This window comes from Planococcus citri, chromosome 1 (assembly GCF_950023065.1).
Source record: "Planococcus citri chromosome 1, ihPlaCitr1.1, whole genome shotgun sequence".
NCBI classification, from domain to species: domain Eukaryota; kingdom Metazoa; phylum Arthropoda; class Insecta; order Hemiptera; family Pseudococcidae; genus Planococcus; species Planococcus citri.
In genome coordinates this window covers 14,807,269-14,822,899 of record NC_088677.1, presented here as the reverse complement: position 1 = coordinate 14,822,899, position 15,631 = coordinate 14,807,269, and the positions used below count along the sequence as shown (strand labels likewise).

Sequence of the window (15,631 nt, the reverse complement as noted above, 5' to 3'; positions counted from 1 at the left end):
AGCTGACGGCCGAGAGTAAGTTACAGAGTTGCTTCGCAGTTTTCCAATCTTCTTCTAACGAGCAAGATAGAGCTTTTACGCTAGCTTGGAGAACGTTCATGCCTTTAAGCAGAATCTTTCGTTGTTATATGAATGGTAGTAATTGTACATTGTAGCAACATGTACTATAAACCTTGTTCATGTGCTTGAATAAATATTCAGAGTAAATCACTTTGGTCATTTATTGCGTTGTTATATTTATGAGAGTATTTGGTATATGGTAAAACGGAGTTAGGTATTTGATACCGTGAGACTTAGTCGTTAGTAGGCCTCAGAGCCAGATGGTATAAGTAGTCTGAGGGCTAACAACGAGTAAGTGTAGGATTTACCATTACATTGGCGCCTTATGCGTGGTCTTCTTCCGAGTAGTTAAAAGAGTAGTTCTGTGTAAACGTGCAACTCTCAACCAACGGTCGGACAAGAACCAGCGTGCAGACAGGTTAGTGTATGTGTATTTATCTCGCTTTTAATCTCGTTATTTTTATTTCGTTATTCGCGTTGAATCGTATCCGCGAGTGTAAAAATTGTGTGTAAAAATCACATACCTGTCCAAGATTTTTCCTGCTTGATTTCTGTTCACGTTTGAACCTGAAACAGGAACGAGCAGACGTAAGCTAAGCCGGATTTTTCGTATATAAATTAGATTTATATACAAGAGTTGTTTTAAAATGAGTTCTAATCGTGGTAGCCGAGGTGGTCGCGGCTCTTCGAGTTCTTTGAACAGGAGTAATTCTGGTTCTGGGAACAATTTAGAGTCGTTAGAAGACTATAGGCGAAATATAGGGTCCAATTCTGCTAGTGGTCAACAGAGTAGTCCTAGGGCGTCTCAGATACCTCAAAGACAGCCAAGAGATGCTGCGGTTGCCTGCACTCAAAGGATTCACGATACCTTTCCGAGGCGCAGGAACGAGAACAGTAACACGAGTTCGGAGGTCCCTAGGAAACAGGCTAGGCTAAATGACGACGAGGAAGTAGCTCAAAACAGAGTAGAAATAGGCGAGCAAGCAAGCCTAAACATGCAGCAAGCTATTTCGAATCTGGCAGCCTTGAGCACGAACGAACCTGCTCAAGGTATGCAAAACGAGTCTGAACCTCCAGTGCCGAGTGCGAATAGCGGTGCCAACCCTATGCAGCAATTATTGGATGAACTAGACGCTATTGCGGCAAACCCGAATATTTTAAGACGAATCCCGAGTAATGAAAACTTAGCCACTGGTCAAAATCTGCAAAGTGGCGCAATACCGAACGCGTCAAGTGATCCGAGAAGCTTGAGTTCTAGAGAAACTGTTCGCGTTGAGACAACAGTTGAGGAAATCGAGTTAAGACGTGTGTCTGGCGGTAGCCAGGGGGCAGGATCGAGGCCTATGTCGAGACGTGTCAGCCCCCTCCCCCCTCGAACGAGTAGAGCTAATAGTGAACCACGTTCCAACGTGACGATCGAAGATGTCAGTGTTGATATTGAAACTGAAGCTCAAGAGCAAATGGCGCAGAGGTTTAGCGAGTTGAGAATGGACAATACTCGAGCTAGACCTCAAGAGGTGTTGTTTGGTGGTTTTTTGCCATCTGATCGCAGGCCCAGGGACCCCAACGCACCTCCTCCCTATTCAGTCAGAGACCCGCGTGCGAATGCTCAACAACCGGTAGGCACTGCTAGGCAACCTCAAAACCCAAGCTCGGAATTTATTAGAGAAATAAACAACATGACAACAGGCGCAGCTACGATGCCACGTCCAAGCGTGAACGTGGCCGCGCGAAGGTACGATTTTAGATCGGTTGAGCTTGGTGTTGAGCACCAACTCATACGAATTGAAAATAGGCAGCCGGAAGCCTCTTTGGACGTGTACGTCGACGCGCAGGTGTCCAATTTGCGTGATAATTGCGATATTTTAAACCATAGAGCCGAATGTATCGAAAGTGGCCTATCTCGCACGCGAGGCGATTTGGAACGCATTTACCGAGAAGTTCAAGCGAATATCACCGAAAGAGATGAAGCAAGTACCGCTAGAATGCGCCGAATGGCTGAAATGTGGGGTACTTGCCACACTGGTTTGATAAATAGAATTGGCGACCAAATTAACAATGAAGGCCTACGTGTAACACAGACAATGGATGCGGTCACGGAATTAGCAAATGAGATACGTGTCGAAAGAGAAGCTCGCCAAAGAGATGCTGGTTTAATCCGTATGTTAAATCAAAGAGTAGTTGATCTTGAGAACGAGCGTCAGGCTGAGGCGTCGCGAGGCGGGAGGCCACGCTCACAAGCTCAAGAAAGCTCAAATATACCCCAAAGTGACCCAGTGCCACCGGATGGTCGTAGATTCGGATTCGACAACCATTTTCAGTGGCAGGACGTACCGGAAAGATGGCAGCAAGGACCTGCTTTTAGACCACCTCAGGGTTTAAGTCAAGATGTACGATTTGATAGACCTGCAAGCAGAGGCGCGTCACTCGGACGCATGAATAACATTCAAGAGAGACCTCAAGTGCAAGTGCAAAATCAGAGGAGCGAAGCTGAATTGCTTAGAGCTGCTGAGTGTGCTGAATTGGGCTTGAGAATCGCGTACGAGCCTCTGAACGATAATATCAACTATGGTGCAGGAAATAGCGTGGCTAAACTGAACACGTTGCAAATATTGAAAGTAACGTATACGACCGAGAACGAGTACGAGCCGCACCTTTTTGTACGTCAATTTGAAAGTGCGATGAAAAGCATGTTTGCAACTGAAGAAATTTACATAAGTATGTTCAAACAGTTGGTTGAACATCCTGCGGCGCAAACATGGAATGCAAACACCAGCACGCAGACATCGTACACAGCCCTGAGACAGTCATTTTTGCAGACTATGTGGAACGAGCAGCGCCAAGAGAATGCCTTAAATCATGTCAGAACATTGACACTTCCGAACACGTCATCAACGGACATGGCTAATACAGCGTTGCGCTGGTTAAGAGTGGTCTCGAACGTACAAATTAACGAGTGGCAGATGATAAACGCGATATATCCGAGACTTGATAGGTTATTGAGAGTAAGAGTGTCAACTGAGGAGCGCAACGATATTGTGCTGTTTGCGAGACGCTTGCTGGAAATGACCAAAAACGAGGAGTTTTTGGATAATGCGCAAAACCAGAGTCAGGGTCAGAACCAAACGAGACGTAGGAATCAAGCCAATGACAACTGGCAAAGAAACACCAACAACAACAATGGTGGAAGAGTAACGTTCGAGGATAGGCGCACGAATTCGAATAACAGGCGTGATAATTATAGATCTAATGATCGAAGAGATGATAGAAATAGGTCTGACACCCGAGACACTCGTGATACGCGCAACAATCGCGACAATCGAGACAATCGCAATACCAACCGCGACCGAGATACGCGCAATCGTGATGATAGAGACACGCGCAATCGTGACACCAGAGATACGCGCAATCGTGACGATAGAGATGCGCGAGATTCGAGAGACAATCGCGATAAAAGAGGAGATTCGCGCAAACGTGACACTGATGCGAATAAGAGCGGCGCTAACAAAGGCGATAATGATCAGAGACGCGATCGTGATCGTAGGGCTAGAGATGGCGGTACAACCAACGAAGCTGAAGGGGATTATAGAGATATAGATCCTGGGGAATCGTTGGAATCAGAGGAAGAAGGGTCGGTAAGGTCTGATACGTCGTCTTTAAACGACGACCAGACGCAGGCTTAACAAAACAAGCCACAGCCCCCACGCCCGAGCCAGATCTCCCCTATGAGCAATATGACTTAGTTGGCGACGCTTTCGCTCAAATTTTAAGTAGAATTATCGAGTCAAAAGCTAAAGAGAACGGTAGCGGAGATGATGCCAAAAAAGAAGGCAAAAAAGACGTTGAAAAAATCGCAAAGAAGTGCTCCATGGCAACCATTAGGGAACATGTTAGAAAAAGAGAATTTGAAAAAAAGAAAGTCATTCTCTCTCTTGGCACATACGAGTTGAACTATGGCAATATTCGAGATAGCCATATGAGACGCCTCCTACGTGAAATAGTTGGCACGTTAAAAGAGAAAGGTGTCGAAGACATTAAAATTTTGTTTCCAATGATTTTTCCAGCTGGAAAAAACGACCGAGGAGTTACAGCTAAAAGATATTATGCTTGGAGGAGAATTTTTGAAGAAGTCTGTGACAACGAGTCCGTTACTCTGTGGTGGTCGCCAGCAGCAGTATTTATCAGGTTGATCAGGTTGGAAGATGGAAGGTTGAGGTTTCAACCTGACAAATCCGGCAAGGTCATTCCAAGAGACAATAGGCTGCAAAAGAAAGCGAGTGGCTACGTGCCAAACGAAGCAGGCGAAAAAGAGTTGCTTTTCGAGATGAAAAAATGTTACAACTATAAGTTTAAACCAAAAAGTTCGGTGTTTAATTCGCAAAACTTATGCGTAGAAACGAGTACGAACCTGTCTGCTGAAGTTGTCACCGAGTCGGATGGCGATTATTTAGTCACCACCAAAGAGTCAATTGAAAAAACGAAAGCGAAAATGCCAGAGAGTAGCAGGCCGATAGCTCAAATTATTGAAGACCTAACCAAGATGGAAGTGAAGCTGTCTCCGGATTGGCAGAAAAAAGTCAAAATGGTCTGTAAAGCGTGGAAGAACAAGCAAGGTCAGCCAATGGAAGAAACCTCAAGCGATGAAGAAACAACGAAATCGAGCGATGGGGCACCAGCCAATCATCATGAAGTCGCAGTCAATCAGGCAGCTGCAGATCAGAGTAGCACACCAGAGAGTGACGTCATTGATGAGAAGCGGACCGATCCAAACACTGTTGAACCGTTAGTGAGAAGCCAGATAGAGAATTTTGATCAGGCCAAGACCTGTGTGGTACCCCTGCGGTTCGCGGATTTAACCTTATTTACTCAGTTAGATTCTGGTGCTACACCTAATATCATGTCAGAAACTTGTGCCAATAATCTAATAAATAATTATAAAGAGAAAATTGAATTTATTTATTTAAAACGAGTACTTCAGTGTAGATTGGCTAACAACCAAGTGGTAAGAACGTGGAAAAAGGCAATAGTAGTGCCATTGAAATTTGGCAAGCATAAGATCAAAGTGCCATTTTTTGTGATGCCTGGTGACAACAAATTGTTACTGATTGGCACGAAATCGATCGAGAAGCTAGACATAAAAACAGACGTAAAGAAAGGTACTGCTACGTGTAGGCCACCTGGCACTCACAGAGCTGAAGAGGTTGTATTTGCAAAGAGAAGCGAATATCGAGTTGAAGACATGTATACCAACCAAATACGACTTGAAGAAGAGTACCAAAAAGAGACAGTAGAAATAGTTTCACGAGCTGATTTACATAGTTTTTTTAGAAAGGATGGAAGGCCTAGAGATGATGGGCCTGAAATCTTTGAAAGAAACCTGAGAAGGTACCTAGGTGAAGCAGTTCGTGAAGGAAGGATTACGAAAGCGGAGTCTGAGGAGGCACTCGAGGAGCTGCTCAAATTCAGAGATGTGTTTAGTAGATTTCCGGGTAAATACAAAGGAGCTATGGTGAAATTGAAGTTTGTAGATCCTAACAAAATTCCGAACTTCGTAGGGCCTAAATACAATCCGTCAAACAAACAACTTGACAAAATTAGACGTGCTTTGGCTGACATGGTTGAGCAAGAAGTAGCAGAGCCGTCTGATACGACTTACATAAATCCATTAGTGCCCAACGAGAAAAAAGACGGAAGCGTAAGACTGTGTTTAAATCCAGTAGAGTTGAACCCGATATTACAAACTAATTACAACGAGGCGGGCCTCTTAGATAGAATAATTACCTCAGATGGAGAAGCCCGTTTCTTCACAACGTTAGATTTCACGACAGCCTTTTGGCAGTTGGTACTGGATCCAGAGTCGCGCAAGTATACTGGTTTCAAGGTCGATGGTAGAGTCTACCAAATGATAAGACTCCCATATGGCTTGAAAATTTCATCTGCGGAATTTGTAAAAGTAATTAATGAAGTAATACCGGATATGCCTGGAGTTACGAAATACGTGGATGATTTGTTGCTAAGGTCACTCACCTTCTCAGAGATGCTGAGGCTGTTGAAAAAAGTACTTGAGTTGTTGCGTGAGCATGGGCTCAAACTTAACCCGAACAAGTGTAAATTCTTTGCCAGTTCCACCGACCATCTTGGCTTCAATATTTCAACTAGAAGCATAAAAAAACAGAGTAAGAAAATTGAAGGCTATTTAGAGTATATACAAAAGAAGACGTTAAAGAGAACTGGTAAAGTTAAATTAGGTAACGTAAGAGATGTGTTAACTTTGATAGGGTTAACTGGTATATATAGTCGCTTCATCCCTAATTATCAAGATATTGTGAAGCCACTCTACGATTTGACTCGTAAAGGTGTACCATTTGTATGGGGCACCGCTCAAGAGGAAGCAGTAGAGAAGCTCACAGTGGAATTTACGAAAGAGTTTGAGCTTATGTCACCAGTTGACGGAGAAGATTTATACCTAGATACAGTGTCTACTGAGCATTCGCTCAATGGCGTCTTATACCAAAACATCAAAGGTGAAGACAAAGTAGTAATGTTCGTGAGTAGCGCGTTTAAACAACATCAGCAAAATTATACGTTAATTGAGCGCGAAATGTTCGCTTTGGTAAGAGTAATAAATAAGCTCCAGCTTTGGCTCCATGGTAGGCGGATACACGTGAGAGGTGACCTCCAGTCAGTCGTGCACAAGTTTACAACTCTGGCTAAGGTGCATAGAAAAGCGGCTGGCTGGATCACAGAGTTGAACTGTTACGACCTCGTGTATGATTTGAAACACAAAGTGAGAGGTCAATGGTACGGAATTCAGGCGCCTGAGTTGACAGTTTACGATACAAATTGGACAAACATGGTGCCATTAGATGTGTCATTTGTAGAATTGGTAAAAGATGAAGTCTTGGATCACCTGAGACGCTTGGACATCTTCCAGAGTCGTGATAGGATGTGTACCAAAATAGTGCGCAAACTGAACGCCTCAGAGCTTGATATGACTGCAAAACAGTTAGAATCAAAGAGAAGAATGCAAGCTAAATATGCAGTGATCAAAGAGAAAGACAAAGAATTGCTATTCAGAAAATTCAAAGATGGCTCAAGAATTCCAGTGATGCCTGACGAGTTGTTCAGGGATACCATTTTTTACTTGCACGAGATGTATGGCCATATTGGAGCGCATAAACTAGAAGCGGTCTTTAAACGATTATATTATTCACCAAATATTGTGAAAACTACACGAATTATTACGAGCGAGTGCATCACTTGTAGAAAGACCAAAGGTTATAGCGAGAAGAAGCGCTTGCAATTTTCACAAATAGAAGCGTTTAACATAGCGGATGTCATTTCTGCGGACCTGTGTGGACCAATAGCGAACGAGTACGGAGAGCCTAAGTATATGTTTGTCGCAAAGTGCGTATTTACGTCGAAAGTGTGGATTATTCCACTGGAGTCAATTCCAGCTGAGACAGTAGTGCATGCGATGGAAACTGTGCTCAATGATATAGAGAAGCTGGGCCACAAAGTTCGCAAAGTAATTACAGACAATGGCAGCCAATTTAGGAGTGAGGCGTGGAACGAGATGCTCACCGCGAATGGTATAAAAATAGGCCATACTACAACTTACAACCCTCAGTCTTCTCTGGTTGAGCGCACGATGCGCATAATTGGAGATAGGCTGAGAGCAAAGTTGAACGATGAGCCCGAGAATGATGAGTATACTCACCACAGTTGGCACGTGCATGTTAAGAAAATAGAGTCTGAAATAAATAATACCCCTACTGAATTTGGCATAAAACCGAATGAGGTATGGGGCATCGAAGATGAGTTTTCTGCCAACATGCCAACCAAATTGGCTAAGTTAAATTCTAAGTACCTGCTCAAGAAGCTGCAGCAGGACCAAATCGAGAAAAATCCTAAATCTGTGACTACCGAGACGCTCATGGAAAAGCCTATGGAGCTCTCAAACCTGATACGTGACGAAGATGGTTATTACTGGGCAGCCGTTGATGGAGCTTGCTCAAACAACGGTTCCAGTGATGCCATAGCAGGTATAGGGGTGGCTTGGACTCCTACTGGAGAATTTAACATATCCGAAAGAGTAGACCACCCTAGGTACCGGAATACCAATAATTTGGCCGAGGCGATAGCTCTGTGCAAAGCTATGAAAGTGATGCTCAAACTAGGTGCAAAAAGAGGAAAAATATTTTCGGATTCATGCTATTTAACAACAGCAATAAATTATAATGTAGAGAAATGGAAGATCAATAACTGGAAGAATGCTAGTAAAAAACCAGTTGTGCACCGAGAAATTTTTCAAGAAATTTTAGAATTGAAAGAAAAGTTTGAGAAGTTTGAGTTAAAGCACACACCTGCGAGAAGCTTTGATCGTAACAACCACGCCGCTGATAAGCTAGCGCGTAAGGCGGTGTATACACAAGAGTTGGTAGACCTGCGAGTTGATGAAATGACCGAGCAGCAGGCGTTAATTTCATTTATTCGAGAAAAGAGAAAGCTACAAAGATCAAGAGATGAAGTAGCATTTTATAAAATTAAGGGAGACCCCATTTGTTACGAGGAGGGGGAATTAGTTATGCTTACGGAACACAGACAGAGCTCATATGATAAAGGAGTCTCGAAAAAATTGTTTCCTAAGCGTTTTGGGCCTTACATGGTCATGAAGCATGTCGGAGATAATGCATACAGAGTAAGAAGCATAGCTAACGAGTCTGATGAGCAAATTGTCAATGCTAGGCAAATGACAATTTATTTGAATTTAGAACAACAAGAGAAGCTCAAAAATGATCCGAAATTAAAGTCAAAGACAGACTCAAGGCCCTTAATTGAAAAAATTAAAGAGAAAGTAACGCCGAAAGAGATAGAAAGGCCAGAAATTGACGAGGAGGTCGAAGAGGAGGTCATTGACCCTAAAATACACGATCAAGTGGCAGAAAGAGCAGCTAGGCTATTGGCTAGAGAATTGCGAAAGAAAGAGCTAGAACAAGCTGAGGAAAAGAGAGGAAAGAAACTGCAAGAATTCCAGAAACTCAAAAAGCATGCGAGACGCAAGTTAGATGATAAAGAAAACGAGAAGATTGCTACGTGCATTAAAAAAGCCGTTGGTTTGACAACAAAGGCTGGAGAAATACTTGCGAACGCGGAAAAGAAAGATAAAGATAGAAAAAGAACGAAAAAATTGAAGCCAGGTGAAAAAGCACCTGGGTCAGACGATCCGGATTATGTACCACCTACAAGCACGAAAAGAAGGAAAAAGAAAACAGTAAATTTTATAGCTCTGGAAAAATTAGAATCTCATCACCGTGTGATGTTCGTAGAGTTGTACATGAATTACGAGGACGTCCTGAAATAAAAAGAGAAAAAGAGTAGCTGGAATTCGAGGTACTGGTTGGTGCCTGAATTTTAATCTGTAAATAATTTTTTTTTTATTAGTTTTAAATCTTATTTTATTCAAATTACTCGTAGCAATATTTTAACCTAGTTTTAAAAAACCAAAAAGAGCAAGCCATCGAAAGTAAAAGCAAGTTCTATCCGAGTAGCATACGAGCTGTATGAAGAGAAGTAGTACTAGCGAGTAGGCGGGGGGTAGAATGGAACGAACGCAACGAGAACGAAAACGAGCGGCTCCCCGCAACCTGTAGTTACGAAGCAGAGAGTAGTCTGTACGTTAGCGAGTAGGCGGGGGGTGGTAAAGAGTCGCACGCATCAGCTGATAAATCTAGATCGGTTGAAACGAACCAACGAACGACGAAAGTAATGCCAAGGACGTTGCAGTTTTGATGTATTATTGATGCGTGTTATGTAATAACGTGAATATTTGTTGAAAGTTTGCAATAAAGTGCGTAATTGTAAAAGTTGGAATTTTGGTGCTTTCGTGGTGAATTTTGCGCTAATTGGTGACCGTAAAAGCTCACGTACGCGTGTGTATGTGCGAAATCGTATAATTTGGCGTAAAAAAGTAAAAAATCGGGTAATTTATTTGAGAAGTGAACAGTTTGCTGCATGTTTGTTTCGGTAAGGTCTAACAAAGAAGCCTAAAATCAAAATGGCGTAAGTCTATTGAATATGGTTTTTAATTCGCTCGTGTTGTATTTTTCCGTTAGAAAAGTGAATAAAAATTCGAAACGTGTTGATTAGAAGAAAAATTCCAGTAAAAGAGTAGCTCCTCGTGTATTTCGACTGGGTAAGTTGAATTTGTTTATCCTCGTGTGCAATTAATTTCATTGTGTTACACGATACGTCATGCTTAATTAGTGAAAGATTATTAATTTAGTGTGGTATTTTTTGCACACAGCCGAAGAAGCTACCGGCTATACGAGAAGCGACGTGGTTTTTTGTCTTGTTTCAACGAGTTGGAAAAACGATAGTGGTCAAGTGGTGGCATGAAATTTTTCGACGAAGTTTTGTTTTATTACAAAAGGTAAGCGAAATGCACAGAGTAAACTATCGTATATGTGAACGTAGTGCTAATTGGAAGTACGTGTAATTAAAAAATGAACTACGAGTAGCGTATTGAGATGTTTATTACCTGTTTCAGCTGATTAGTTGGACGTTTGAGTGGTAAATATTCGTTTGACGAGAATTCTATCGACGCTGAGATTAGGTAAGCTGGATTAGAAGTACCTACGAGTAGTTTACACGTACCTACAAACAAAGTAAGATAATACGAAAATTAATTACCTGTCGATGCTTTCAGTAATAAGACATATTGGATCGCAGTAAATCGATTCGAGAAGCTGGAAGTTTATTTTAGTCAGACAGAGGTAATTAGGATAAATAGAGTAGATTACGAGTAAAATACGAAAAATGCATTTGTACTTACCGTTGTGCCGTTGATTTGCCACAGCTATTGACGTAAAATGGATGGCGCGGACGAAAGAGAAGATATACCGAGACGAGCGTTTGTTTGGGATGATAGCAACAGCAGCACTTCCGAAAGGTAAAGATCTTCGATACCTGTAAAATAGAGTAAAAATTAGATTATTCTCGAGTAGCATCGATAATTAACAGAGTACGGTGTAATTGTTATTCAAATTTAGCGAAGAGGAGAAGACTGTAAATTATGTTATTTTTATAATTTTTTGAGAATGTAATTGTTTTTTTTTGTTTTCGTTTGCCAAGAGAAAAGCCAGAGAAGCAGTGGTTTTTTCTATGTTATTTTACAAGTAGATGGATTGATTAAGTTTAATTTTGTATGTTTTTTTTTAGTTTTGTTTAATTGTTTTGTTTGCGAAAGGTATACCAAATAAAGAGTAGTGTACCAAGAAAGTGAACAAGAGTGAATCGATTTTTTGTGTTTATCGTCCAATGTGATATTTGTGTTCCATTTACGTGAATTCTGTGGAATAATTTCTGTGTTAGGCAAACGAGTAGAAAATAAGAGAATTGAATTTTTTTTTTATTTATATTGTTGTATCATCGAAAGAGTAGCCAGAATACGAGGTGAAAAATGTGATATAGAATAAAACTTACGTAACGAGCATTGATGTTTTCATTTCGCGAACCAACGTGTTTGAACCGGCATGGTAATAATGGGTAGCTTTGAACACCAGCGAGATACCTGTAAAAAACAAAAAGAGAAACAAAGTACAAAGTTCTTTTTGGTAAAAGCAGTAAAAGAGAAGTAAAAATATTACATCCCGTGACAGGTATCAACGAGTAGCTGCGTAAACAATCCGAGTAGCTGGAGTTAGCGTGCGTGAACTGGTCTAGACGTGTTGGAATTTCAGCACCTGCGAAAAACAGAGTGTTAATATTCAGAGGTAGACTATGAGTAGATGAAAGAGTAGTTACCTGAATCTGGAAGCAGTGAAGCAACGAGTTGAACTCAAGTGAAAAACCTGGAACAGAGAGAAAGAAAAGAGTTGAATTATTCGAGTAGCTCACCTGAGTAGTTTCACAGGGTTCGAGTCAAGAAGAAGTTCCAGAGTTCCAGCCAAGTTCCGGCCCAGACAATGGTATGATGTATAAGATTAACATAGTGATAAAATTCGATTGTAATATTATTATTAACACAAATGTTTAGATATGTTAATCTTAAGATCGCGAAAATGTAAAAAGATTCTGCAAGAGTAGCCAGATAGGGATGTAGGGCCATATAACGAGCAGGCCACATCTGGCATACGAAGCGGGGCAGGGGGAGCCCAAGTACTCTACGAGACGCTGAGTAGGCCTCTTTTAGGCTGCGTATCCAGACGGGCCCCCGAGCTATACCCAGCCGGGGCATTATGTAGAGGGTACTTGGGACTCCATGTTACCACTCTACAGTGGTAATTTGATGCCCAGGTCGGAGGCTGCACTGAACCAGGTGCAACGCCATCTGGTGGACTGGTTCAGGGAAGCTGACGGCCGAGAGTAAGTTACAGAGTTGCTTCGCAGTTTTCCAATCTTCTTCTAACGAGCAAGATAGAGCTTTTACGCTAGCTTGGAGAACGTTCATGCCTTTAAGCAGAATCTTTCGTTGTTATATGAATGGTAGTAATTGTACATTGTAGCAACATGTACTATAAACCTTGTTCATGTGCTTGAATAAATATTCAGAGTAAATCACTTTGGTCATTTATTGCGTTGTTATATTTATGAGAGTATTTGGTATATGGTAAAACGGAGTTAGGTATTTGATACCGTGAGACTTAGTCGTTAGTAGGCCTCAGAGCCAGATGGTATAAGTAGTCTGAGGGCTAACAACGAGTAAGTGTAGGATTTACCATTACAAGAGAATTCAACATTTGAATCGACTTGAAGATTTTCTAAAATGGTACGTCCCTACTTAGATTATTATTTGAAAGATCCTGAAAACTATTAATTCATACTTTATACTTAAATGCTGAATTTCATTTTGGTCTTCGGAAACCCAAAAATCGACTGGAGGCTTGAAAACACTTCGAAACCTTCACTAATCGATTCAGTAGTTCAATAACATAAAACATGCCTACCAAATTCTAGCATTTTACATTACATAATTCGATCAAATTACAAGTTTAAAAAAAAATGAAAAATAAGCCAAATCTATTTCAAAAATTCTCCAAAAATTCCTAAATAAAATTAACCATCTGAAATTTGGTCTATAGTAATTGTACTTTTGTACAAAATTCTCATGTTTGTTCCTCATCAGTTCAACATTTTTCTACACGCCAAGATCAATCGTAAAAACATTTAATGAAGACGATTCATTAAAAGTATCCTTGGATTGGCACTTTTTTTGTTTAATTTTAGATTTTTTCATAGTCATTTTCAAAAACGCTTCAATAATTTTCAAAAATTTGTAGTCGAACTCATTTTTTTTTTCAAAATTGAAAATTCGAAGAGTTCTGCGTAAATTTAATCCAGCTATAAAAATCAAGCTAGCCGACAACTTCATCTTACTAATTTTGAGTGAATAGAGTCAATAGACTTCGCAGGTAAAGCAAACGATAAGGTATCAAGGATCAATTAAGGCAGGTATCAAGATCGAGCTATTTGATGATCCAAATCAACCACGTACATTGGGTATCATTTGTTACGTACTTGTCGAATTTCACTCAGAAATGAGATTTTTTGCACCAAAATACTCAAAATTGACTTTTCATTTAAGCTCCGAACTTATTTTTATGCCAAATATTTAGCAATAATTAATTAACAAATCGAACTCATTCAAATTAAAAATGAATGTCGATTTATTCTTCTCAGAGTAATATCTCTAGTAAACCAACAAGCTTTCTGCGAGTCCCACGTAAATGACGTAGATTGATACTTATTCGTCTAAGAACAGCTGAATTCGAACGAACTCGAAAACATATCTATAAAGATTTCCAGAGGCCCCTTCATCATTGAATTTTTTTATACAGAAAATAATGAAAAAGGCCTTTTCAGCAAGCTATATAATTATGTAATTCCAAAATTTTGCAGATTGTTTCAACTTGAACTCCAGCTAAATGTACTGGAAAAAGCAGAAAAAGCTGTTCCGACAATCTAGTTGTGAATAATGATTCCCAAAATACCACCAGAGGCACTAGGTAAATTTTCTCTCGATGAATTTAATTTTTCAATTTTTGACGAGCTCAAAAAAATTGTAATCTGGTTCATTTCCTGAAATAAGGTTTGCACCACATCAACGTTTTGAACTGATAGAAGGAGGTTGGAACGATTCTGAAGTCTCTAATGAATGTTTGAATTTCCTAGCTCTCAAAAAAGAAGCAACAACAACAGCATCATTAAAATAATACGAATTTGCTCGAGCACAAATCAGCAATTCATCTGAAAAAAGGAATAATTCGAGATGCCAGTCTTCAATTTGAACAGGATTGGGATTTTTTTTTCATTTCTAAAAAACGTGCTCTCAAATTTTCATAATTAAGATTTCAGCTACCTACCTAAATTATTTGTTTTTGAATTTTTTGCAAGATTTTGAAAATACAAAAATCAGACATTTAAAAATGGCATAATTTTTTATTTTTGATCGCACTTTCTTTTTTAAAATAAAAATGTCAAAAATCAATTCTGAAACTGATATTGACTTCACTGAAACCAATTCCACCATTCTCGGTCACTCTTTAGGCTCAAGTGCGATTCTAAATTTTTCCAGTACGTATATTTTTTAATTTCTTCAAAATGTCCAAAAATCAACTTTAGTGGCTACAAATAATCGAACCGTGGCTCATTTTTTATCCCTTCAACGAGTTTATTTACCATTGGAACAATTTCAAAAATCTCGAGTGTGTGTTCAGACTAACAATGTTTAATCATTCGAATTTTTCACTTAATAAATCGACCCAATTTCGGATAAACTCGTTAAGAAATTCGAGAATAGACTACAATTGGACTTTTGGCCACCCAAAGTTGGAATTTCTAGGCCCTCTGGAGATACCCAAAAATATATATGGAAAAATCCAAAATCACGCAGAAGGCTCCAAAAGGATTAAAATGGTAAAATTCGGTCTAGAGAAGTCGATATTAATTTTAAAACTGGTTTTTATCAGTTTTTCTAAAAAACGTGCATTTAAAAAAATACTTACTCCAAGTTTGGAAAATCACCATTTTTGAATTTTCAAAAATTCACCTAAAATTGAAAAATCAATTCAGGTAGTAAGTTTAAATTTTAGTACTAGGGGTTTCAGACCGTGCTCTTTCCAAAATCACATTCTCATTGAAATCAAAGACGAACATTTTGAAGTAAATGTTCCGTTAATGAAACAGGTAAGTACAAAATTTTATCAAAATTATGCTTATACTTTTTGTAAAATTTTTGAATCACTAGAAAATTCAAGAGTTCGAAGCTGCAACTTGAATTTAAACAGTCCAAAATGGATGAAAAAAACTCGTAAAAAATCCTTCCTTTCTTCAACATTAAAAAAAAATAATAAGGTAGAAAAATACGAATAGTTAAATTTGAAGAAACCAAATTTAATGTATTCTAAATCTATCAAAGTGGTCATAAAACGGTTTTCCATAATAACGTATTTAGGATATAAATTTGATAAACATGGTATGTATAGGATATTATTTATTTTTGGAAACCCGCCCCTGAAGGCTCCAGAATGGCTTGAAAGTGTAACCAATCAATTTTGGAAGGTCAGAAATG

The 15,631-nt window shown here is 39.7% G+C and overlaps 2 protein-coding genes across 11 annotated transcripts in view; one reads left to right on the top strand and one right to left on the bottom strand.

Annotated features, from left to right (window-relative positions):
* Positions 1–15,631, bottom strand: part of LOC135847977 (uncharacterized) — a 746,225-nt gene that overhangs the window by 291,043 nt on the left and 439,551 nt on the right. The window lies entirely within an intron of this gene.
* On the top strand, positions 7,794–12,618 carry LOC135847986 (uncharacterized). 10 transcript variants are annotated; one of them, XM_065367771.1, is made up of 4 exons: positions 7,794–10,492; positions 10,610–10,675; positions 10,769–10,835; positions 10,919–12,618. In XM_065367771.1, exon 1 carries the CDS (start codon positions 7,895–7,897, stop codon positions 9,422–9,424), a length of 1,530 nt encoding a protein of 509 aa, XP_065223843.1. In that variant the 5' UTR covers positions 7,794–7,894; the 3' UTR covers positions 9,425–10,492; positions 10,610–10,675; positions 10,769–10,835; positions 10,919–12,618. The 10 variants fall into 10 exon arrangements, with proteins under 10 accessions (XP_065223843.1, XP_065223889.1, XP_065223857.1 ...); XM_065367817.1 differs by having other exon boundaries at positions 7,794–10,086; positions 10,176–10,255; positions 10,367–12,618; XM_065367785.1 differs by having other exon boundaries at positions 7,794–10,255; positions 10,367–10,492; positions 10,610–12,618.